Genomic DNA, 23,832 nt, shown 5'->3' on the forward strand with positions numbered 1-23,832 from the left:
AAAGCTACCGGAGGGTTTTTCTTGGTCGCTTCATTTCCTGTCTCAAGCAGTCATGTAACACTTCTGTGTATGATTAATAGACAGTCATGATTTAGTGGGTAAGTTATGGCATGTCAGTGATGAGTGTAAGGACATCTTCATGTGTATAGTTGTACATGGAACAATTTAATCTTTTTGGTTTCTTCAGGAAGACACTACCATTTCCACTGAACTTTGATTTTTGTTGTTGCTTGCTTCTTCCTTCTTGGGTCAGCAGAGACAAGGAAGAATGAGTGTAATGAAGCTTTCTTTCTTGGAAGGGTTTTTTTTTAAATTATTTTTTTCCTCTCTGGTATTTCTTAAATTGGGTAAGTAAGGTTCATGTTCACCAGGTAGCATAAAGGTCAAAATATTACAGGAACCCGAGGGAAGTGATTGAGAAGCTCTTTCTGAGGATGACAGCTCTGCCTTGTAATACAATACTATTTCTCATGGGAGTGGGTGGGAGGCCTGCCTAAATTTCCTCTTCCTGTCCTGCCAAATTCCCCAAATTGCACAACTGTGTATTCTCCTTACACAGTGGTACCCTTGGCATCTCTAGTAAACCTGCAGGGAAGCAGTGAAGCAGCTGGAGGCTTGAAGGAAGACCAAAATTGGTAGAGGACAGACTTGGTTAGCCAAAAACCAAAACAAACCCAAAGCCATGAACTGAATTTACTAACTCTCCCATGTATAACAGAACAACACAATACAGATTTAATAACATACACTATTTTCTTCTAAATGCACTCCATCTAGGAAAAATAAGTTTATCGGGATAAGCAAAGGACCCATGGGGAGTTCATCAGTTCAGTTTCAAGTCACAAGATGTGTTTTACTTGGCTTCGCAGCCTTCTTGTGCAAGAGTAATATGAAACTGCTGAAGTGCAAACTGACAAAAAGACATATTTTTACTGGTTGGTGCTTTTTCCTGTGTGCCATTATTTTCATCAGTAGGCCCCATGACTGCCTTCCTCATCACCCCTGCCTCAGACTGGCTTCTGTGAGGAAAAGAAAGAACAACTATTGGAAGAGCAGCATGACCACTGTACCTCATAAGGATGTAGCCCTGAAGGCCTTTGCTTTGTCACTACATGGAATCAGAAGAGAAGAATTTGGACCTCCTTAGAGGGGAGTGTCAAACATGGCTATCCAGGGGTAGGTTTTGCCTGAGCAAGGCGGGAAAGGTATGCCTCCTTTGGGAAAAATATTCATGGTTTTTAAAATTGAAGTAACTGAATTCACTACTTTTGAAGCTTTGGTAAGCTCCACTGGAGCCTACTCTAGCTGATTATGCTGGCTGACTGTCATTAAGACAATAAAAAAGCAAGTACACTCACAGAGGTTTTGATAATCCTGCTCTTATTTTCTGTGTACAGCACCTTAAATAGGCTCAGCACTTTGGCTGGGATTGCTCGAGAGATTGGGTACTACTCAGTCTGTGTAAGGGTGGGAGAATCTGGCTCCAAATGGTTTCTTTTTCTCTCCTTGCTACAGGAACTGGAAAAGACAAGGGTGTGTGGGCGGGCCTGGAGTCCCTCCAAGGAAAGTGTGAGGCCTTGGGCAAAACAAATCCATCAGGTCTCTCATTTCTTCCAAATATAGGTCTGTTCTGAGCAATAGCCAAACTCAAGTCTAAACTCCACATTCAACTGTTTCAGAGGGAATACATGAAAAAGACCCTATGGCCTACAGAGTCTGTCTATAGAAAATATTTTGATAGCTCTTCCTCTCTGGCATTATCTTCCACTTAAAAGAAAGAAAAAGAAAACACACAAAACTGGAGCACACGGTTCAATTTTCACTGTAAAACAACTGATTGATGAAAATAACACTTCTGAAAACAATCTGTTGTGAGCTATCGAGAGTTTTTGCCTATGCACCAGTTGGCAGGAAGCAGACAGATAAATTATTACAATATGTAACAAAACAAATTACTCTGAAGAGAAATGGTATTTCTCTGTATGTGTATGAGCAGGATAAGTAGAATTAAATCCATGAAAGTATGCTGAGAAATCATCCTCCATCACAGCAATAATATACTGGAAGCAAGGAACTCATTTCAGATCTATCCCTGTCCCTGAATCACTGGCAAAAAAAGGTTTATGATATGCAAATTTTCTCATGGAATAGAGTAGAAGAATCATGGACCTAAATGAAGAAGAAGAAGAAAAGGAAAAAAAAAAAACAAACAACAAACTAACGAAATTGGATATTCTTGCTGTTGAGGGGAAGGGGTCTCACAGCCATTTTTGCCAAGATACTTCCAAATTTTTCAGGCACCACCACATTTTAATGAAATGGAGCAGTTACAGCAGCTCCCCAGATCTTGAATACTCTATTACCACCCATGGGAAAATTTTCTGAAATGCCTATAGACATGAAGATTTAAGAGACAAAATCCCATTAACTTTCAATAAGACAGTTTCTTTAGAACCTGGCATGTGGACAAATTACAGTGAGATAAGCTCTGAATGAAGTAACATCATGTGAATTGCTCTGTTGTGACTTTCTGTGTACATGCTCCTATCCCACAGTGACCAGTTAAGGCAGAGATGACGACTCTTTTTCTATCAAGAGCCAAACCACCTCACATTCACCTCAGAGTTCAGACCATGTACACTGGAAGTTAGTGGATAGCAGTGGACAAACTTGCTGTTTGCCACGTGCTAAATATGCTTTTGAAAAAATAAGTAGAGCTTCTAAGTTGAATAGGACAAATCTACCTTGCATTTGTGGATCACTGTCACCCATCTTGAGCCATGAGATCCATATTATCCCTGCTTATGACATACGTATAACATGCAATGACTCGATCTGTTTGTACTGCTGCTAGGAGGAGAAGGAATCCTTCTAGGCATGAGCCTCGTCTTCTTTTCCTGAACTATTTTCTACTTGTGGATCGTAGAGGAAGGAGGGGGACACAAAGTGTGTGAAAGTCTAGAAAAGAAAATTATGGGTTTGTTTCTGGGAAATACGACCTATAGAGTGTAGAGAAATGTCTTGTGCACATATCTGATATTGTTTCCATAGCAAGACAATATGGCTGCTAGTAATTGATCTTAGGTTTTACACTAAATGTTCCACAGATTTGGCCTTTTAGTTATTACTACAATCATCATTACATCAATATGAAACAAAGATTTTTAAAGGTCTCCAGCAGTATCCAAATCCCATGAAATACCAATATGGTTCTGTTTCTTAAAGGCTTCTTTGAAAATCCTTGCTTACACCCAAATTTCTTTCCCAGAATTCAAATTTCCCTTTAAAATTATGTATCCTTGTATGTGAGAGAGACAGAGTGTCATGGGCCTATTACTTCCTGCCTTTTTTTTTAGCCAAGGGACAAATATTATGTGATCTCAAATACGACAGGAAATTATTTCGCCATATTTGAAGGCTACAGAATGAGACGAGTATCTAAAAAATAAATAAGCAGAAGTAAAGGGTTCCTCTTGCAAAGTCTTGCATTTGCACATTGTAAGGGAACCATTCATAATTTGTGAGCATAATAGCTGATAGTAATTTCTAGCAGAAATGAGCTAGCTGCAAGGACTTCTAACTGTAGGCAGCTAGACAACCTAGAAGATTGTGATCATGTCATTTAAGCAGCAAGTAAAAGACTGTGCAGCTGAAGAGTTATTGTGCTGTTTACTGACAACTTGAAAAGGTGGCAGGTGGCAAAAAAAACCCTGTAAGAGTCCAATAATAACAGATAAATACACTCCAGAGAGCTGTAGCTCCTATCACCTTCAAAAATTGGAGTAATTTGGTCTTTTTTGTCATCAAAATATACTCAATAGGAACTCATTAACATGGCTAAGTCAGCAGCATAAATTACAGTGGAAAGATTAGCTTGACAGAGCTGTTTTGTGTCTTGAAGATTTTTGCATGCAACTACAACTTTATCACTAAATCTGCAAATGCTGGAACCATCTACAAATATCCCAGTGCTAGATCAGAAATACTGCTGTAGTTTCAAGAGAGGTTTTCAAGGGCCAAGCAGAGGTTTTTCAGTTCCTCTTTCATTTGACGGAGTGCCTTCTTGATTTTCTGAGGTGTGTTCATAACCTCTATGCTGCTGGTGAATGGGTTGTAGTGCAGAGAAAAAGGTTTCTTGATCTTCATTGCGTAGTTTCTGTGGGTGAAGAAGACAGAGCTGCTAGCTCAGAAGCTAGTTCCCTAAGTGTAAAAGCTGCAGGACCTAATTTCTCAGTACACAGACATGGACTTATCAGGGTGCAGAGGTTGCTGTGACATCTCCTCCCTGTTGCTGTGACATCTCCTCCCTGTTGCTCCTTAACTTTGTCTGGTACAGTACATCCCCCTCATGGCTGAACTACCTGCAGCCCAAGAGATCTGCAGTGTCTTGCTTTTCAGCGTGGCTGGCTCAGATCTGTCTGTACTCTTAGAGCTCTAACACAATTCAGAATTATTACAACCACAAGCTGAGGAATGCAGGAACACAGCATGTCTGCTGCCTTCACTTCCAAGAAATAACCTGGAGTAGCTCTTTCTACATAAAATTCTAAAAGCCTGTTGATACTCGACATCCTGGGCTATTTTGCTGTCTCTATTAAAAGAAAAAACATGGTTGCTTGCCATTTTAGACAAAGTTTCCATTGAGTACATACTGATAGGAACCCCCTGTACTGATGGTGCCTATGTTTTCTGTTCTGACAGATTCTTTTGCCTTTGATTATTTTCAGCAGCTTTGGCTGCACAACTATCTTGAAAAAAATGTATGAAAAAAAATAGAATCTGAGAATGGTGTATTCCTTGTCCTTGTAAGTTCTTTTCAGGTTTGCCTGAATCTAATGCTCTTGAAAATCCTCTCTTCTGCCAGTGATTTCTCAGTCACGTTTTTACACACATTAATAATTTAATGTAAACCTTCATATTTAAGATGAGGGGACCAATTTGCCATTGTTATGACCCCAGCAGACAATGATGCTGAGGAAGAGGTGGGGGGAGTAGGGAAGAAGTCTGACCCAGGTTCTCTTCCTCTAATAAATTATTCATTTCAGCTCCTACATGCTCCCCAGTAGCTCCACGACCAGCCTTCTGCCTCCAGCCAGAATTGGTCATGTTGTTCTAACTGTTGGAGATGACAGCTGGAATTTAAACTCTGCTTACTTTAAAAAGAAATAAATTTTTAAAATCTCCTTCCTGCATAACATAACACAGTCAAAGAAATGCATTTAGAAACAACTTGAGCTAATTTGAAGTAATGTTATATAGATTGCAGTCATCTACTTTGTAGAAATTAGATTGCCTGTGAATGCTGACTCTGCATTTTATGTACAGATATAATCAGAGGAGAAAGGCAATCTTGTTTTTAAGCCCCCTGCAGATCCATGTTAATTCCTGAGTCTGCTAAAAAGTTTCCATATGGCCTTGAGTAAATTAGTTCTTCATGACCTGCTATCTGTATGGACTAACGCACAGGCACCCCAACTGTGGAATTGTGCTCTACTCAGTTACAGAATTTACTGCAGAAATTGCTAAAATGAGGCATTGCTGAGATGAAGCATGGGGCAGGGCATAGCAATATATAGATACGATTTTTTTATGAAGCTTTTCTGAGATAATCTCATATTTAGCCTTGTTGTCAAAAATCCCACTGTGCAGATGAAGTGTGCAGTGAGATAGCCTTGCATGGTAACTGCAGTAGTGGTAGATGTGTTTGAGATTAGGATTCAAGCTGGTGTGCCTCCACTTAATGAAAACACCCACAAGCACTTTACTTACTGAAGCTTGGCCTTGGCATCTTCCAGATTTTCTGCTATGAAATAGACAGGCTGGAAATCTTGATCTTGATAAGGGTGAACTGCAGTCACTTCTGGATCAAAAGGCTTGTACTCTGGCTTGTTCGATAAAGCATACTTTGTAAGGAGAACAACACAGGTTAGAGCAGGTGAATGAACATAGCAAGAACTGGTGCTTACTGGGCCTTGAAATGCCCTTTGTGGTATAGTTAAAGGTAATATCAAGTTCTGTTCTTTCAGAGGTGAAACCTGCTTTTCATAATCAGCGGTCAATAAACCAAATAATAAATAATTTTTTAAAAAAGGAAAAAAAGAAAAAAAAATCTATTTCCTGTATTAGAGTGACATATGATTTAGTACCATAGCTAAGTTCTCAGACAGGGAGGGGAAAGTCTATGCCACCTCCCAAAATCTGAATATCTGAAAGAAAAAATAATATCATGCTGCTTCTTTTCAACCAGTATCAGAAAAGTTTCACAGCCCTGTGCAACACTGTTTCTAAGTTCTCAGCCCAGGTCACCAATCTCACATTTCCTGCTGCATTGAAGAACAGATAGAACACTCCTGGTATTTTCTGCACAGCTTCCATGCCAGTTATGCACCCTAAAAGCTTCCCTGAAACCCAGGATGTAAATATGCACTATACCCTGTGTGTGCATGTTTGTGTTTTGGGCCCACAGAGGTTCTTCTATATGTTTTGCTCAGGTTCTTCTACATTGTTCCCTTAGGCAGACAGGAGAATTATGGAAGTCGCTTATGTCAGCTCATCTATCATTTGTTTACACATACTGGAGATACCTTTAAACAATCCAGCAGCAGAGCTGGTGACAGTGTGATTGTATAGGTATTGATGTTGGTTGTTTAGTACTTGCACAGGGTCCTGTCAGGCTTAAAGCAAGTTCCTGCACAGTTTGTTTGTCCCTGAAACCCAAATGAGACAGTTTAAAACTAGCTCATCTCCCGTGATGTTTGAACTGCACCACAGATGTGCTTAAAATCTGGTTTGGCCTCCAACTGGCCAGGTTGGTGAGTGCCATGGCCACTTTGGTGAAGTGTCCTGGGTACAAACAAAAAGGAAAAAGGTAGCCCATTCCAGTCAATGTCGAGAACTTTCTTTCCACCTTCTGCCTGGACAGTGGGCACCATCCACCTAGGGACAGTGTTTCAGCACCCACCGCTTCTTTGAGATCTGTCTGTTTGTCTTTCTCTCTTCTTCCCTAGTCTTCAGAAGGCTCCCTTCACTATCTTATGATCCAAAATGCCAACTCCCATGGTACTTGTAAATAACTGGTAAGACACTAGTAAGAGTGGGTGACACTGTGCAAGACTTTCAGCTCAGTCTGCTAACTGGAAAGAACTCAGACAGTACCCTTAGGCAGACTGTAGACATTTCACTGAACTGAGGCTGAATTCTCCATCACTAGAGGCCTGCCTTAACCAGCAGGCCAATTTGCTGCAGAACTGGTGCAGAAATTAATACAGAGCATTTAATTTTTTTTAACTGAAAATGAACAACATGTAAAATGCTAAAAGATGGTGTTTTTCCTGTTCTTCATTTGCAGTGTGTAATTGAAGAATAAACCTTGGAGAGCACTCATACAGTCTAAGATGGATGATATACACAATCATGAGGCTGCTTTTATAATCTTAGAAGCTCTGGGGACTAATGGGAAAAGATTTCAGAAACTCAAAACCTGACAGGGGTCCTGCTATGCTGTCAGTGTTCAAGCATAACTGAAATCCCATTGATTTCAGTGGAAGTTCAGCTTGAAACCGTATGGCCTTAAAGGCCTCTACAAGTTAAGTACTTGTGCTGCAAGAACAGCATATGTAGCACTGAGTTCTGCCAGAAGTGTGGTATGAGCCATAGATTTTACTGTATGTAGGACAGAGTCCAGCTGGGTGTTAACAGGAGAAGCATTTTGGATAATGTAGAACAGCTGACAGAATATAATGAAATAAATAGTGGAATACCAATAGCTGTTGGGGAGGAATTCTTACAGTTCAGAGGAGGCAAGTTTGGCCAGCAGTCAGACCCATTACAACTGTTCAGTTTAGACTTAGGTATGGTTATCCTGTCCCTTCTGATACCTAGCTGCTGCCACTAAATGATTTGTTAGATAACATGGATTCAAGTGCAAGTCTCATGCAGAAGATGTCTAGCTCTACCTCTCATTTCTGCCTTTCTCACAAGTTACTCCCTGAGTTTGGGCAGGATCAGTTCATCCACAGAAAATAATTATCTGAAGCTGAGTTCAAACTGGTCAGACTGCATGCTATGGAGAAGAGGAAAACATTTTGAAGATTTCATAATCAGGTTGTGGTTCCCTGGGTTACAATCACACACCCACAGACTATCGGTCCAGGCTGCAGCTCAGGGATGTTCCCAGACTCCTTGCTGATGCTAAGTTTTCACATGACATCAGTTGCACGTACTGCTGCTGACTCTTTCCAGCTGGTTAGGTGCTACCTTCTCGTAGACAACCACTAGCCTTAGTAACTCATGCTTTTTTTACCTCCTCAGTGACCAAATCATCCTGCTATTCCTGGTTCAGAAACCTTCAGTGATGAGCAAACTCCTCCTTTGCATGGGTTGTTGTAACATGTCACCTCTGTCACATGAGCTGCAGTGAACCTGTCCGTGCCAAATATGCCAATCAGTTAAATCATATGGAATCAAGTTTGGGGCCTCCATGCACAAGCCAACATCTGGGCCCATACTGAGAAGACTGGCAGATCATTATCAGGATGGACAATGGCTTTCTCCTAAGCAATAGCAAAGCTTATCCAGAGCTTTCTCAAGAGCCAGTCTAAGAATGCAAAATGAGCTTTGCAAGAAACTGAAGGCTGTCATGCGCCTCACTATCTTCCAGTCTTCATCTTCTCTAACAAAACTGTCTAGCCACTGCTATATTTCTAAAAAAATCCCTTCTTCAAAATAGACATTGCACCACATATTTTTCCTCTCTTCAGCTGTGAAAGAAACAGTTGGTATACATTTTCAAGTTGCTAGCAGGTGCTTAGGACCTCGGCACTTTACTCACACTGCCACCGCCTATACAGAAGTTAGAATCAGATGCTTATGCAGACTAGAATGATTATATTGAAACATTTCTGTATTTCAGTTTCATTCCAATTAAAAATCTGTGACATAATCAGTCAGCTGTAAAAGGAAACTTCAGCAATGAAGGCCATGGTTATAATTAATTTGTGTATGAGAAGTTTCAGATGCTCAAGGTGAAGTGCACAGAACTCACTGACCTGCTGTCCCAAAAGCTACACAGTGATGAACTTGTTGAGCTCACATAGGGATTGTACAGAGCACATAACAGCATTGCTGGTGAACTACTTCCCATCTTCAGATTATCTTAGGTGTTAAGTGAAAGATGGACACACTTTTGGAAGGGAGATAATCCTTTTTCATTACTTATTGAATGCTACCACACCCACATGTAATTTCAGGAATATGATGGATGAAGACCTAGGTGGACCCAGCTGTACCAAAAGTTTACCCTGCAGCATTACCAAACAACAAGTGATGATAAAGGTAATGACAAGAATCTACCCTTTATCAACTTGAAGATAGTTACTACTTCCATTTTCAGCCTTAGAGGTAGGTAATTTGAGATGCAGTTATAATTTTGTGTTATATAGCACAGTTTTGTGAAAAAGCAGTTCTTGCCTACAACTTTAATCAAAAGCAGAAGAGCTTGCTGATGCCTGGTGAATAAATGTGTAGAAAGAAAAGAGAGAGAGCACAAGTCTGGTACACTCAACTCTAGCCACCAAAAGCAAGCATTCTGATACAACTTTCACCTTTATCTTTGTTGAAATTAAACAGAAGAAGGAGATAACATCATGTGGATAGATTCTGTGGTGCATATTACTATGAAAGCTATTAATACATAGGTATTGGAGACATGATTACCTCTGCCCTTTAGTACTCTGATTTAAAATTATAAAGTATTCAGGCAGGTAGAGTAGAATAAAAGTTGCCTTGAACTGTACTTTGATATAGGACATTTTTGGTTTTACCGGGTAAATAAAAGCAAGCCTAGGTTTCCTGTTTGTTGTCTGTGAATATAGCAAGTATTGAAGGATTTTCAGAAACACAGTTGCTTCAGCCTTAACCTAGAACAGATAGACATAAAGCAAACACATTGCACTGGAGTGTAATTTGTAGGGGAGCTCACTGATCCACTGTTTCAAAACAATACTTTCCACTGTTCTACAGATGAGTGCTGCAATAGTGCTAGCAGACTTCTGCTTCTGTCCATTAGCAGTCAGGCACAAGATGAGGTTGTTATGTAGAAAGGAAGACACATTTATTTTTCTAGAGGACCAATGACCATGCAGATCTCCCAGCTTATCAATAAAGAAACCTTTACAAAACATATACCTCAGAGTTTCCTCCCAAAAGTCTCCAAATTGCAAGTGTTGGGAGAAAACCAATGCTAAACTAGGCAGGTGGTAAAATGAAGGTTGATGTCTGGGAGGATTCTCCTTTCTATATGTTAAATCACAACTACTCCTCTGTTGGGACTCCTGTTATAAATGTCTTGTGATATGTTAACATGTTGTTGCTTCTCTCTGTCAATCGACGGGGAAGCAGGCTGACCTGTATGCCATTAGGAGAGTTTTGTAGTACATTTATCATCATGGTGATCCAACTCTTTCCAGTTATGAGAGTCCAAACTGTGCTAATTCAGCAATGGTTCCATGTGTCACAGTATCACAGTATCACAGTATGTCTGGGATTGGAAGGGACCTCAAAAGATCATCTAGTCCAATCCCCCTGCTGGAGCAGGAACGCCTAGGTGAGGTCGCACAGGAACATGTTCAGGCGGGTTTTGAATGTCTCCAGAGAAGAAGACTCCACAACCCCCCTGGGCAGCCTGTTCCAGTGCTCTGGCACCCTTACTGAGAAGAAGTTTTTTCTCAAATTTAAGTGGAACCTCTTGTGTTCCAGCTTGATCCCATTACCCCTTGTCCTATCATTGTTTGCCACCAAGAAGAGCCTGGCTCCATCCTCGTGGCACTCACCCTTTATATATTTATAAACATTAATAAGGTCACCCCTCAGTCTCCTCTTCTCCAAACTAAAGAGACCCAGCTCCCTCAGCCTTTCCTCATAAGGGAGGTGCTCCACTCCCTTAATCATCTTTGTTGTCCTACGCTGGACCCTCTCCAGCAGTTCTCTGTCCTTCTTGAACTGAGGGGCCCAGAACTGGACACAATATTCCAGATGTAGTCTCACCAGGGCAGAGTACAGGGGAAGGAGGATCTCTCTCGATCTACTAACCACCCCACTTCTAATACACCCCAGGATGCCATTGGCCTTCCTGGCCACAAGGGCACAGTGCTGGCTCATGGTCATCCTGTTGTCCACCAGGATCCACAGGTCCCTTTCCCCTACACTGCTCTCTAATATGTAATTTCTCAACTTATACTGGAACCTGGGGTTGTTCCTGCCCAGATGCAGGACTCTACACTTTCCCTTGTTAAATTTCATTAGGTTATTCCCCACCCAACTCTCCAGTTTGTCCAGGTGTCGCTGGATGTAGCTGGCTGTTAAGCTGTTGTGTCTATGTGTTAAGCTTAAACTCTATCTCCCATGAAAAACAAACTATTTCTATTTTATAAAAATGCATGAAAAGAGTGCTTTTTATTTTCCTATGCCTCTTACTAATTCAAATAAATCATCCAATATCTGCACAAACTGAAGCTCTTGAGAGCTACTGGTATCAGTTTAGGGGTTTTGCTGTCAGCTGTTTGTCCAAAGAAGGGGAAACCCGTAAGCTTTCTGTAAAGGTGCACAGTCCCTCTTTCCACAGTTAATCTGTCCAGGAATGGCAGTATCAAACCTGTGTACGCAGATTTTCATCTACATAAAACTTGGGCTGGGATTAGTTTTGAAACTTATTTAAGAATGTAAAACTCTAAAGGATTTTCTTTTTGTCAGTGTCTGTGCTATTTACAGTTTCTTCACACTTTATTTGCTCCAGTCAGTCAGTGCCTTTCTGAGTCGTGTGTAAGTGAATGTCAACGGCATGGATAAAGTAGCAGAGTTCATAACAGGCATGATATTGCCCTCTAGTGAGTAACTCAGAAAGGTGCAAGAGTTTTATGTTAAAAGTCAACTATATTGCTTGCTACTGGCCAGGAGCTGTAAGAAGGAAATCTATTTCTTTACAAGATGGTTGCTTTTGTTGCATTTCTTTTCTTTAGGTGAAAGACAGGTACAATCCTACAGTAGTTTTTCCTCTATTCAGTAGCTTCTGGGAAAGGAGAATGAATTTCTTTGCAAGAGATAAATAAGTATTATAAATCATATTGTTATGTGAGGAAACAATATTTTGCTTTTACCAAAGAGTTCAGAAAATTTGATTATAGAAATCTTGCAATACCATAGGTTTTACACATACCATAAGCTCCCCGTAAGACGAAAGCAGTCCTGCCCCATAAGCTTTGATCGATCCATTTTGCTTGCAGAGACCAAACTCCACAGTGAACCAATAAAGCTGGTAATAAGAACAACTTGTGAAAAACAGTTTCAAAAGGCAGTTCATTTTTAAGCTGCTCATTTTTCCTTTAATTTTCTTTTATCCTTATTGATTAATGTCTTTGTATCTTTAAATTTTGTAGTTGTATATTTTAAGAAAATTATTTTTTCTTTCAAACACGTAACACACACATAGCACACATGAATTATAACATCTTTTTTCAAAACTTGCCATCCTTCTTATTCTCACTTCCCTCACCAAAAAAAAAAAAACAAAATCAAAACCAAAACACAACCACAAACAAACAAACAAACAACAATGCTAATGATAATTACATGGATAAATAAAGCCATAAAGTCCTATGACCTTCTTTCTTTGGAAAATGCTACATATTACCTTGCAACCTCTTAGCCCTGAGCTTCATTACAGTCAGTGGAAGCTGACAGATATCAACCCGTAGTCCCTAGGACAGGTAGACTCCTGTAGAGGATTCAAGACCCTAGGAAAGGTCCTTGAAAGGACGTTTCCCTCCATCTTTTTCTGTGTGATAGTATTCAGAAGAATTGAAGAATGACTTATCACTTAGCAGCAATGTGCCCTTTAAGATTATTCCAATTACGTCTTCAGCATGCTCCAGTAGAAAATAAAGATACACCTCTCTGGGCTTTTCTTGCAATTAAGCATGCTTAGGACAATACTTTCTTAACCTGCTGGACAGCAGTGGGATAAAAGCAACACTTGGCTCTGTTAACCTGTTAGTCCTTCCCTAATTATAGCATCTAAGGAAATGAACAGTGAAGGAGCAATTTTGGACACAGCCTGACACCTGAGCATATGGGTAGGTGTTGTGCAAAAGAAAACCATGGGGCATTTTAAGAATACAGCTTTGTGTCTCGACTCTTCAAGGTTCCTTTAGGGACATATAGCTGTTTGTTGCCTCACAGGTAGGGCTGGACCTTGGCTTTGGTGTAGCCATAAGTATTGCATTCTCAGCACCCTTCTCAAAGAACTTCAGACGGTTTGTAAAATAATGTGAAACTATGTTATTCTGTCTATCCTGCCTTTTACCTTCTCTTTCTTTCTCCCACCCTATCTCACATGTCTTGTGATATTGACAGCTTGGGTTTAGCCTGCAAATTCACCTCTAAAGAAACAGCATGCCAGGATCTTTATTTCTGCAAAATCCTGAGCTGTTTCCCTTGAAGTTCATCTAATAATTCTGCATTCTTGTTGTGCTAATAATCTTGATTCTTATGATTTCACAGTGAAAAGTCTTTCCAGTATCTCCCCATTTACCAGACAGTCTTTTGGACTGGAGAGTGAGACTTGGGAGGAGGAGGGATTTTTTTCAATGTTTCCTTAGATATCTTGTATTTGGCTTAACACAGTACAAGACATGGTACTAGTGGCACTCTGTGGACAACATGAATACTGGCAATTTCCCATTTCTTGTGCACAGATCCACCTGCTTGGAGAAGTCCAGGAACTGGATGAAGTAATGGCATTTCGAAGTTTGTCTTACAAATGTTATAGACCATAGCAACCAGCAAAGTTAAGGTTCTTTAAATAATCTTTTAGTTTGCTTAAATGTTGCCAAATAATATAATCTAGTTACCTACATTATCTTTATAATGGATAGAGAATGACAGGAACTTCCAGAGAGAAAAAAGAATTTATGTTAGACATTTATGTCAGGATAGAAAATACATTACAAGTTCTTCTCCACCTTCACTTTCTAGTGAAGGAACCTAATTAATAAGACTAGATCAGATGTTTAACTTTTAAACAATTGAAGACTGAGAATCCAGAATATGTTTACTGTTTAGAATACTTGAATGGCTCTTACAAAATTGTGTTCTCACAGATCCTTAACTGCAGGTAGTCCTTTCAAAAAGGTGCCCTTATTCCATCTCTCCAAACCCTAGATGATGCTGTGACAATTTCAGGTGTGAGACCTATCATTCTTCTAATCTTAACCCTACCTCTAATCTAGTCCTAGGCAGCCAACGCTCGGAGAGAGGTGCTTGCAGAGAAATGCTATGTGAGCCACTGGCCTTCACCCAGTCCCACCAAGACCTGGGTAATGATGCAATACAGCTCTCCAGGATGCCTGCTTCTTTAAATCTTAGCAAAAGCATGGATCTTACTCTAGCCTCTCTAGACCCAGAGAGGGCAAATTGCAGAGGAAATGTGCGCGTGTCACTGCATAGTCCCCTCACATCACCAGCCCAGAACCTGGATGATGCTATGAAAAATTCAGCACTGGTACCTTTTGCTCTCCAAACTCTAAAAATACTGCTAGCCTTATCTAGTCCTTACCCACAGACAGATATGTGCAGGTAGATTTTAGGTGAGCCATTATGTCCTTCACACAGTGCCTTGTTCCACTTCACCATGAGTGGGGCTGTAGGCTGGGTGAGAAATTTAAGGAGTGACACTCTCCTCACATCCACCCCCTTTCTTGGATGAGCCTCACTCATCTGGGTGAGGATAAGGCTCCTCTCTTCCCCTGAGAAAATCATCAAGACTGGGAAATGGCTGTCATTATCAGGAAAAAAAAAAAAAAAAATCATTTTGATAGATGTTATACAGGCTAGTCATTCAGAACTGAAGGACAGTACCTGCTGTCAAATTGCTTTAAAAGCTTCACCTATTCTGTGAGATTAATGAATACAGGGTGCACCAAATTCTGATAGTCCCTTGCGATTTTCATAGGAGAAAATGCAGGAATCACTTTGGGTGTCTAGCTGATTAGGTGAATCTGGAGAGTGAGTTGGGACCCTGCTGTGGCTGAAGTTATAGAAAATCAGCTTCAGCAATATATTCTTATAGAAGCAAAAACTATAAGTATTTTCTCGGTTGGAATCACATGCTTCTGGGCTCCCCTACAGGGACTTCAGTCTCTGCTCCAGCATGTCCCTAAGCTGTGGATGAGAAGACATAATCCTGCTGATGCTCCCACATTTGTGGCTCATCTCAGACACTAGAGAAGACCTTCCCCTGCACAGTAAGGGATATGCAGTGAATCGTTTGGGTTTTGCCTCGGATATTAAACTGCCATCTGCACTTACTGTGGCCAGTTTCTCAATCTCCGCTTCAGATGATCCAAGAGAAGCCAGTCCAATATCCTAAAGCAAGTAAGCAAGCAGGCAGTGTTACACTAGTGTGATTATTCAGCCCAAGGGAGAGAAAGAGGGGAAGAGGGAGGACCACATCATTTCTAGCATGAATAGCATGAACTATTCATTGTTTTTGTCACCCAAAATGACCTTCCATGGCTTCCAGGATGCCTACCTCTCCCTGGCTCCCAGCTACATAGCACTGTGAGCCACATTAGATGAGCCTTTAATCCTCAGCATTCTCTGTGTAAAGTTAACCATGTCTTGGCTTAATGCTCAACTGTCCATTGCAGAGATTTATAGGGAGGCATGAGAAAGAAGAACAGCAAGGTGGGTTTTATCTTTGACATAACCTTTCTGTCTCTCACTCTCTTTCTGACAGCTCTTACAAGTGGGTCAGATCTATGCAGGGAGGATTCTGTTTACCCTCGTCTGTGCTCCCTGTTAATTGTTATTCTCACAATAGGAATCTCTAGATGTCTCTTCTTAGCTATCCCAGGAGCCATATCATGCAGCAAACAAACAGAACTAGGGGATTTTCACCATTCATTGTCTTATGTTGAATGGAACAAAAAACAGTTTTCATGGGATGAATTTCAACTGTGAAAATACTTTGGGGGAAAAAGAAAAGTGAAATGTGAAAATTCATTTAATGTGATCCCATTCTGTATAGTCTGTGTTATAGATGGGAAAATAGGAAAGCTGAAAGTTTTGGAATTGCTATAATCTCTTATTTCTAATGAGCATTCAGTTCTGGTATTGATCTAAACTGAAGAGATTTCTCCCTGAATAAATTATAGACCACTAGGACATTTTAAGTACTAGTCAACTGAATCAAATAATAACCAATATTTATGACCAAAATAGAAATTGGCATTTATTCAAGTCAACACAACTGGAAACCACATTATATGGGGTGAACTGACATTCTTTTAAAGATATTCTGACAAGGACCTACATCATGTAACCCCTCTGATCTTATTACCAGTTTCCATACTGACCACTGACCGATATGAGTTATCTTCTTTCCTCTGTTATGGTTTTGAGGCACATTGATAGTTCTGAAGTCTTTCATTATATGAGGTCATTGAGTTCACTTTGGTTTGACACTGACTGATCATACTAAATAGCCCTTTATTGTACAAAGAAGCTCTGTTTGCTTTTTGGAGCCTTCTCACAAGTGTGAGCAACGCTGTGAGAATCTGGTGAGCTGCAAAAGGAAAAATATCTTTAATGAAAGACATGGTGATGGACACAAACTAAAGTATCATGTGAGATAAAAATGTACATCTAGAGACAGAATTATCCTGGGGACTCGATGGCTGTTGCTGGTTGGGTTCTTGTGGTGTAGAAACAGAAGCCAGGAGAACAGCTTGGTGGGTACAACTCAAACATGCAGCACCAGAGGCTCCACTGGCATCCTTCTGCAGACTGACATGGCCCTCCCACAGAGAAGTCTCACAAGCACTGTCTGCCCTTTCTTCTACATCACGTCCATAGGGACAGTGCTACCACTCCCTTGGAGTAAAAGTCTCCTGTGGCCCTTCTAGCCCGCCCCACTGGAGGTTGTGACTCAGGCATAATCAAGTCTTACTTAAAGTAGCATTTGAAATATGGTGAGCTGCACACCTTTGAGGCACTTCTGGTCTGCTATCTGGAGCAGTTGGTTAACAAACTTCTTACCTGTGAGAACTGGGCAAACTCCTTGTCAGCTAGCATGGGAACATGACCCAATAACTCATGGCAGCAGTCTCTGGAAAACAAGTGACCTTTGTGTTTAAGAAATGTCTCTCTTCCTGCCCTACGTGAACTTCCCATGAAGGACTTCAGCCAATAGACCCCTAAGTGGAGCGAGTGTGAGTGCTGATCCACAGTAGCTGCCTCCATACCTGGCCTGGCTCTGGAGGGAGCAGGAGAGAGCATTCCCTTTTGCCTGCCATAGGGAGCCAGCAGCCCCCCACTACCCTGGCTATTGTCTCACTTGGGATGGCACGGGCACTAGTCTCCTATGTCACAACAGCTTTGAAAGGCCCCTGTTTTGTTACAGCATACAACAAAAACGTCTCTGTGAACTTGTAATTTCTCATGAAATGTAATTGCTGTTGTCTGGCCAGCACTTACTGGGAGAGTTTCACAGCAGGGAATCAAACCCCAGCAGATGGTAACTGAAGGCAGGATGAAAAGATTAAACCAGATATTCTCCAGTCTTTTCCTTCCCCAGACAACTCTGCAAGAGAGAGAGACACCCACACCCTCTCATGCATGACTTCCCCTTCTAACTCTCCAGCTACCAGTTTCTCAAATTGTTTCATTCTGTGGACTACTGGATAGAGCTCCAGAGCTGTTCCCAAGAGAATCATCCCCAACACATTAAGGATGGATTTTGCCAAAGCATCAAACTTACGGTTCTGGGGAATGCATAGGAGAAGAGAAATGCCTTATATACTGTGTGCTCTGGAAGACACGAAATGCCAGGCTGGCAAGGAAGTCACGCGCAGACAGCAGTCCTGCAGCTGGTCTCAGCTGAAAACCTGTTCTCTCTGCAAAGGGAAGTGAGACCGAATTCAGATTTTTCTAGGGTAAACTACATGGCACACTTACTTCAGGTAAGCAGTTTTGGAGGACCTTCATGCTTTGTTGCAGTAGCTCCCTCCATCTAAGTGTAGCAGGAAGGCCCTGGCTCCCTGGCTTATCATTACCAATGTGCCTCTGTAATGCTGAATCCAGTTACTACAATATCAAATCACCTAGCCCTTCATCCTATGTGTATTCACACAGCAATGATATGAGATATGGGAGTATTGCCTACTCCAGTTTACATTTTTAGAACATTTACACACAACCACTATGTTTGTCTAGAACTACACAATGTCCCAGTAATGTGATCATATGTGTTTTGCTTTGCATGTATCTATAGAACAGGACAGAATAATGCAATACTTTTGCACTGTGATCTCAGTTTGCGCTATCACTGTTATCCCAGGACTCCCTGCATTACTATGAAAGGTCTGTGAGGGACAACTAATAAAATAACCAGTCCTATGCTCAGCAGAACACAAAAATCTACATTTCCATGGGAAACATGTTGGTGGTCTGTAAAGCTAAGAGAATTGAAGATCACTGCTTTAAAAGAGAGACAATAATAATCTTTTTGAAGTCCTACATTCAAAATCTGTGTTGCATTCTCAGCTCCCATAAATGACATGCCATCTTCTTTAAAGTATAAAACTACATTTAAAAAAAATCAGAAATGGCTTTATTCTGCCTTCTTTATCCATATTCTATTGTGTCGTGAAGCCTGGAATCCAATTTATTTTATGTAAACAAACAAAAAAATCCCACCCAGAAACCAAGCAATTTACAAGATTTGTTTTGTTTTGGTTTTCAATGTTCCTTCCAGCATTTCTTGTCTTGCTCTGTCTGGCTATTAGCACTTTTCCCATTATTCAAAAAGAAAAAAAAAAAGGGCTTCGCTGGAAGAATTTGAAGTGACAAAAAAACATCTGAAGCCGTACAGTACAAAAGAAGAGTGGACAGCAAGTAATGCTTCTCTCTGACAATATGAAGGACTAAATGGTTAGTATTTGCCATGGTTATCTTCTATTGCTCCACTGAATTCAATGGTAATGGGTACAGGACTGCCTCAAAACTGAACAACAGCAAAAGCCTATGGAGATTTTGTCTTTGTCTATATCCTGAGCAATGACATTAGAGTTAACCAGGGAACCAGAAGAGATGGTAAATCAGCTTACTGTTCTCCCCCATCCCCAGTTAAAAAAGCAGGGAGTTTGCAGGAATAGACAGACCATCAGCTACGTCTCCTTAGGCAGCAGCCAGGAGCTGGCACAAGAATTCCCTTGCTACTAAGACAGTCCAGAGGAACATGAAAAACTGAGAATCTGGTCATCTTTGCACTAAATTCTGAGTCTGAGTGAAGTGAAAACTGCACCAGCTGAAAAATATATCAGACAAGCACCAAGCCCTAAGTAATTCAGTTTTGGAAGGACTATGAAAAAGTCTAGGGAAATTTGTATTGCTTTAACATCCACATTGGAGGAGCAGAAGGGAAAATGAAAATTACAACTTATGTTCCCTGAGATGCCCTTTTAAATATAGGCCAGTGAATCAGACAGTCTGCTGGTGGATCAGACTTGGCCGGTTGCCTTGAAAAGCCATAGGAAAAAGTTATCTGCTGAAGGTAATATCTGCAAAATCTGAACTTCTATTTCATTAAATCTGAACTTCTATTTCATTACTGCAAAAAAGCAGCAATCAGAAGAGAAGTGGGGGTGTGTCTGATTGGACCTGCTGCCCAAAGATCTCTTAAATTAAAATGTCTTGAAGAGAATGTCTTGGGCAGTTGACCTAAAGTGATCTGCAAGGCTTAGTTCTTGGCCTAAAAACCTCATGTATATAGGCCTGTGTGTTGTAGTGTGAGCTTGCTTGAGTTCACTGGCTGTAATTTCTTCCAGCTGTGGAGGACAATGAATGCCTAAATCCAAACATCTTTCCTAGAAAGAAAAATGTGCCTAGGTCCATCTAGTTAACCCTTTAGGAAAACACTCATCATGGTAAACCATTAAGTCACCCTCTAAGCAATCATGAAATACTCATGATATGAGTTCATTTCTGTTCAAACCAGCCTCACTAGTAGGCCAGGTAACACTAGACAGATCAATTGTATTAAAGTCAAAAGGAATTTCTTGCCTCAGCTCACAGACCTGGCTGAGTAAAAGAGAAGATGGAAGTTTATCTGTCTGTGTGGGCTGGTTATAACATGATGACTTTCTCTCCAGGGTATTCCTCTCTCTCTCTTTCTACATCCTTACAGTTGATTATATAAAGACTTTATCATCATGTATGCTAAAGAATGATCCAGTCCTTAGAGGCAGTATTTAGCAAAGATAAATTTGAGTCCTAACTGGGAGAATGGGACAGTTCAGGGCTCACTCAGAGCTAACCAGTGAGAGAAGGAGCTGTGCTATGCATCTCCACATAGGTTGTAGTAGCTGAAACACATCCACTGTATGCCAAGGAATCTTGGGAGACACACCACAGTCTATAGTTTGGCTGAGGTTTGTTTGGCTGAGCACTGCACACCTGTAATACAGGAAAGAACCTAAGCACAGAGTTGATTCATAAGTTGTAATGACCAAAATTTCTGGCCTTGCTGATGCTGGTGGTAAAAGCCACCCAAATTGGTTTTAAATCAGAATTCCTTATAAATCTTACCTCTCACCCCATGAATGCTTGGCATGTGATTTAATACAGATTTTACAGACCTTGCAGATGCTTCTGAGTTAGACTGAGTTTGTTACAAAAGGACCTTGCAATAATGTCAATCTTCATGCTATTCTGCAAAGTAATCTGGATAGTGAAACTACCTTATTAGAGGTAATCATTGAAGATAAGTAAGATATCAGCTCAAAGTCCCACATAACTAAAAGGCTAAAATATCTTACTCACTCTTAATTGTGTCTAGCTGTATACACAGTTCTTTTGAACAAGCTTTATTCTGTCTATGCCTAATCTTTTACAAAGCCCCTAGGCCAAAATAATCTAGGTTTTTGTCTACAGTTTAAGGAGGGTAGGACCATCACTCCCAAGAGCCATTCTTTCAATTTTCCTTAGACACCCATTCCAGGACAGAATAAAATGCCTCTGAATTGCCTGTTTCTCATTCCCAGTTAGAATAGTTTGGACAGTTGGCTTACAATAGACACCCCACGTTTACGGTAGGTGCATTGAAACTCACTGTGAAGATCTTCCCAACCCTTACTAGCAGTATTTTAAGAATGACCATTTTTGTTGCTATTTAATTTTTTTTTCTTGAGGCAATTTGTATGGGATAGAGAATATTTAGAACCAGAGCCCACAAAAGAGGCCCAGATTCCAGTCAGTCAAATCCTGTCCACCAATATGAGTAATAGAAAGAGTATTATGATAGGATATTCTTACATTATCCTAAATCCCCACACTCCCTGGCCCTCTCCTTTAAAATCACCTGATTCACTTAAGGAGTATGAACATTTGGGGTAATCAAATCAGCTTCACATGATTTCTGGAGCTCCCTGCTGTCAGCTACTGTGTAAATGAGAGAAGATGAGAATAGCTACTTCATGAGAAAAAATATTTATAAGCCCAGTTACCGTAGGAGGGAAGATGGATAGCTGAATAGAAAGGAAAATACTTGAGAAAATGCGGAATGCATACACAGAAAAATTCCTACATCTGGATGTGAAGGCGCTTGAGAGATGCTTTTCACATGCCAAACCTCCATTCCCTTATACTAAAGGTGCAATAAAAACTTTGCCATTAAATAGCTTAATCTTCCCTAAAAATTGCAATGTCTTAGAAAACCCTTCAGCAACAGAAAACTTATTCAAGGTTACTAACATCACCTGCTGATATGCGCAGCAGGTCACATGATTTTCTGAATATTGAGTTTAATTTAATTTATTTAAAATTAAACCATACTTTTTGTTTTTCATTTCAGCATAGTACTGAGCTGTCCTCCACTCCCTGGTACATCTCCTTGTCACTGAGAAGAAGCAAGGACTCTTTAAAGACCATCATTCTTTAGTCATTCTGGATAACAGTAGGAAATCAGCTGTTTGACACAAAGCACCTGGCCTTGGGAACACATGCAGCCTGTGGCCTCATAAAAATAATGCAGGTTCCCTTTCTCTCCTGCCCCTTGCTAGTCAGCTCCCAGCTAACAGCACCTAGGTCAGTCTAACAGTCTTATGTGTCCCTTCATCTAAGGCCACACCTTCGTGCATTTACAGACTAGCATTTCAGGCTTTCTGCTCTTCTGTCAGCCATGTGACAGGTATCAAAGAGTTTATTCTAGCAAGTGGGGCCATGGAGAGTGAAAAGTGTTCTTTCAAGGTAGCTGCTGATTGACTAGCAGGACCTCCTGGAAATAATTTCTTTTAAGAGACATTGTCATCGTGTCTCATGCATCAGACTTGAGAGGTGTGTACCTTTATTTGTGTTTGGGTGTTACTAACAGCATAGCTTTAGAAGCATAAATTACAGCCCAACCCATAAAAAACCTGCATGTGGCAGTCATGCTGTGTGGTGTGCTGCTGTGGCTGTACTGCTGCTGGTACTGGAATTGGCTGGTCAGTGCTACACCAATTGCAGCCACTCACAGAGCAAACACAAGTGTAGTTACAGCTTGGTCCCTAGATATGTCTGGTATTAATGCCCAGTGCTACAGCTCATCTTGCACAAGGGAACTCTACAACTAATCATCTCTGTTCACCAGCTTGGGCCCTATGAGATGGCTTGTATGTGTATGGGATGCACAAACATATCCAGGAAAGCCTAGAATAGACCATGGTTCATAATGACTGACCTTTTAAAAATCTGGAGACGTCTTGAAGTTGAGGTATGTGATCCTCTTGGTAGCCACAGTGTTTCTCCAGCTGCCGAAAGGCATCCAGGTACTGCATACAGGCATGAGTAGGGTAAAGGCTGCTCAGCTTCCTGTAGACTTCTCTCCTGAAAAGCAAAAACTGTAGAGCATGACCCACCTCAATAAGGCAGTACTTATCTGCCCTGTCTACAGATCCACAGAGAGTCATAAACCCCTTGCATAGGCAATGGTCTTAAAATCTGAACTCAGGACAGCTGGTGCTTTGAAGCTGCTGCCTGGGTGGATGTAGCAAAACATAAGGGGTTTTGTTTCACTTTTCCTGTAGAAGGTGGATTCTCTTCAGCAAATCTGGTTTATCCCTTCCAATACCCTCCTTTAATGTAACAGGACTCTAATCCTGATTCAGAAGTGTTTCTTGCTTGGGCATAAGGGTGTTATAGGTACCAGGGAAATCCTAGGGAAAAGCTAAAGCTGTGGCCCTCTCTATGTTGCCTGACTTGAAATGCCAATCCCTTCATCTCTGTGCTGAAGCCTAGAGTGTGTTCGACTCTCATCAGCCTCCTTCTAAAAAAAGCACATTTTCTGATACTAAAAAGTAATATCAGGACAGGCAAAGAGGTTCATACTTTTGCATTTCAAAATGTCTGGCACGGGCTATGTATTTGAAAGACATGCCAACTTCCTGAAGTGTTTAGCAAATTATACAAAAAGAGATCAGCTGAGGAAAAATATATACAACCAGATTTGGGCACAAGTTTCAAGCTTCTCCTAGACTTAATGGTGCTTGGATTTAGAGCTGTGGTTTGGAATATATTTAGCTGTTGCAAAATAAACAAGTAGTAACAGGATGGCAAAGAACCTTATAGAAATGGTTATTTTTGTTCAGACATGGCCCTAGGGTGTTAAAAATTTTATAAACATTAGTTTATGAAAATTGAGATCATTCTTGGAAATGCTGGCTACAGAAATGACCTTTTGTTGTTTTTGTATTGTATTTTTTTGTGTGATGCTGTTGTTGCTATGGAAGTGATTGCCAGTCC

General features: G+C 40.7%; 1 protein-coding gene across 1 annotated transcript in view; it reads right to left on the reverse strand.

Annotated features, from left to right (window-relative positions):
- Nucleotides 1-3,996: 3,996 nt before the first annotated feature.
- Nucleotides 3,997-23,832, reverse strand: part of LOC308037896 (tyrosine 3-monooxygenase-like) — a gene marked incomplete at both ends in the record, with an annotated part of 30,759 nt that continues 10,923 nt past the window's right edge. Inside the window, 7 exons of the mRNA XM_080339976.1 lie at nt 3,997-4,156; nt 5,770-5,903; nt 12,212-12,307; nt 15,361-15,417; nt 17,092-17,161; nt 17,813-17,948; nt 22,772-22,917. Coding sequence (XP_080196102.1) covers nt 3,997-4,156; nt 5,770-5,903; nt 12,212-12,307; nt 15,361-15,417; nt 17,092-17,161; nt 17,813-17,948; nt 22,772-22,917 — 799 coding nt within the window. The remainder of the gene's footprint in view (nt 4,157-5,769; nt 5,904-12,211; nt 12,308-15,360; nt 15,418-17,091; nt 17,162-17,812; nt 17,949-22,771; nt 22,918-23,832) is intronic.

This window comes from Nesoenas mayeri (assembly GCF_963082525.1).
Source record: "Nesoenas mayeri genome assembly, chromosome: 1".
Classification (NCBI taxonomy): Eukaryota; Metazoa; Chordata; class Aves; order Columbiformes; family Columbidae; genus Nesoenas; species Nesoenas mayeri.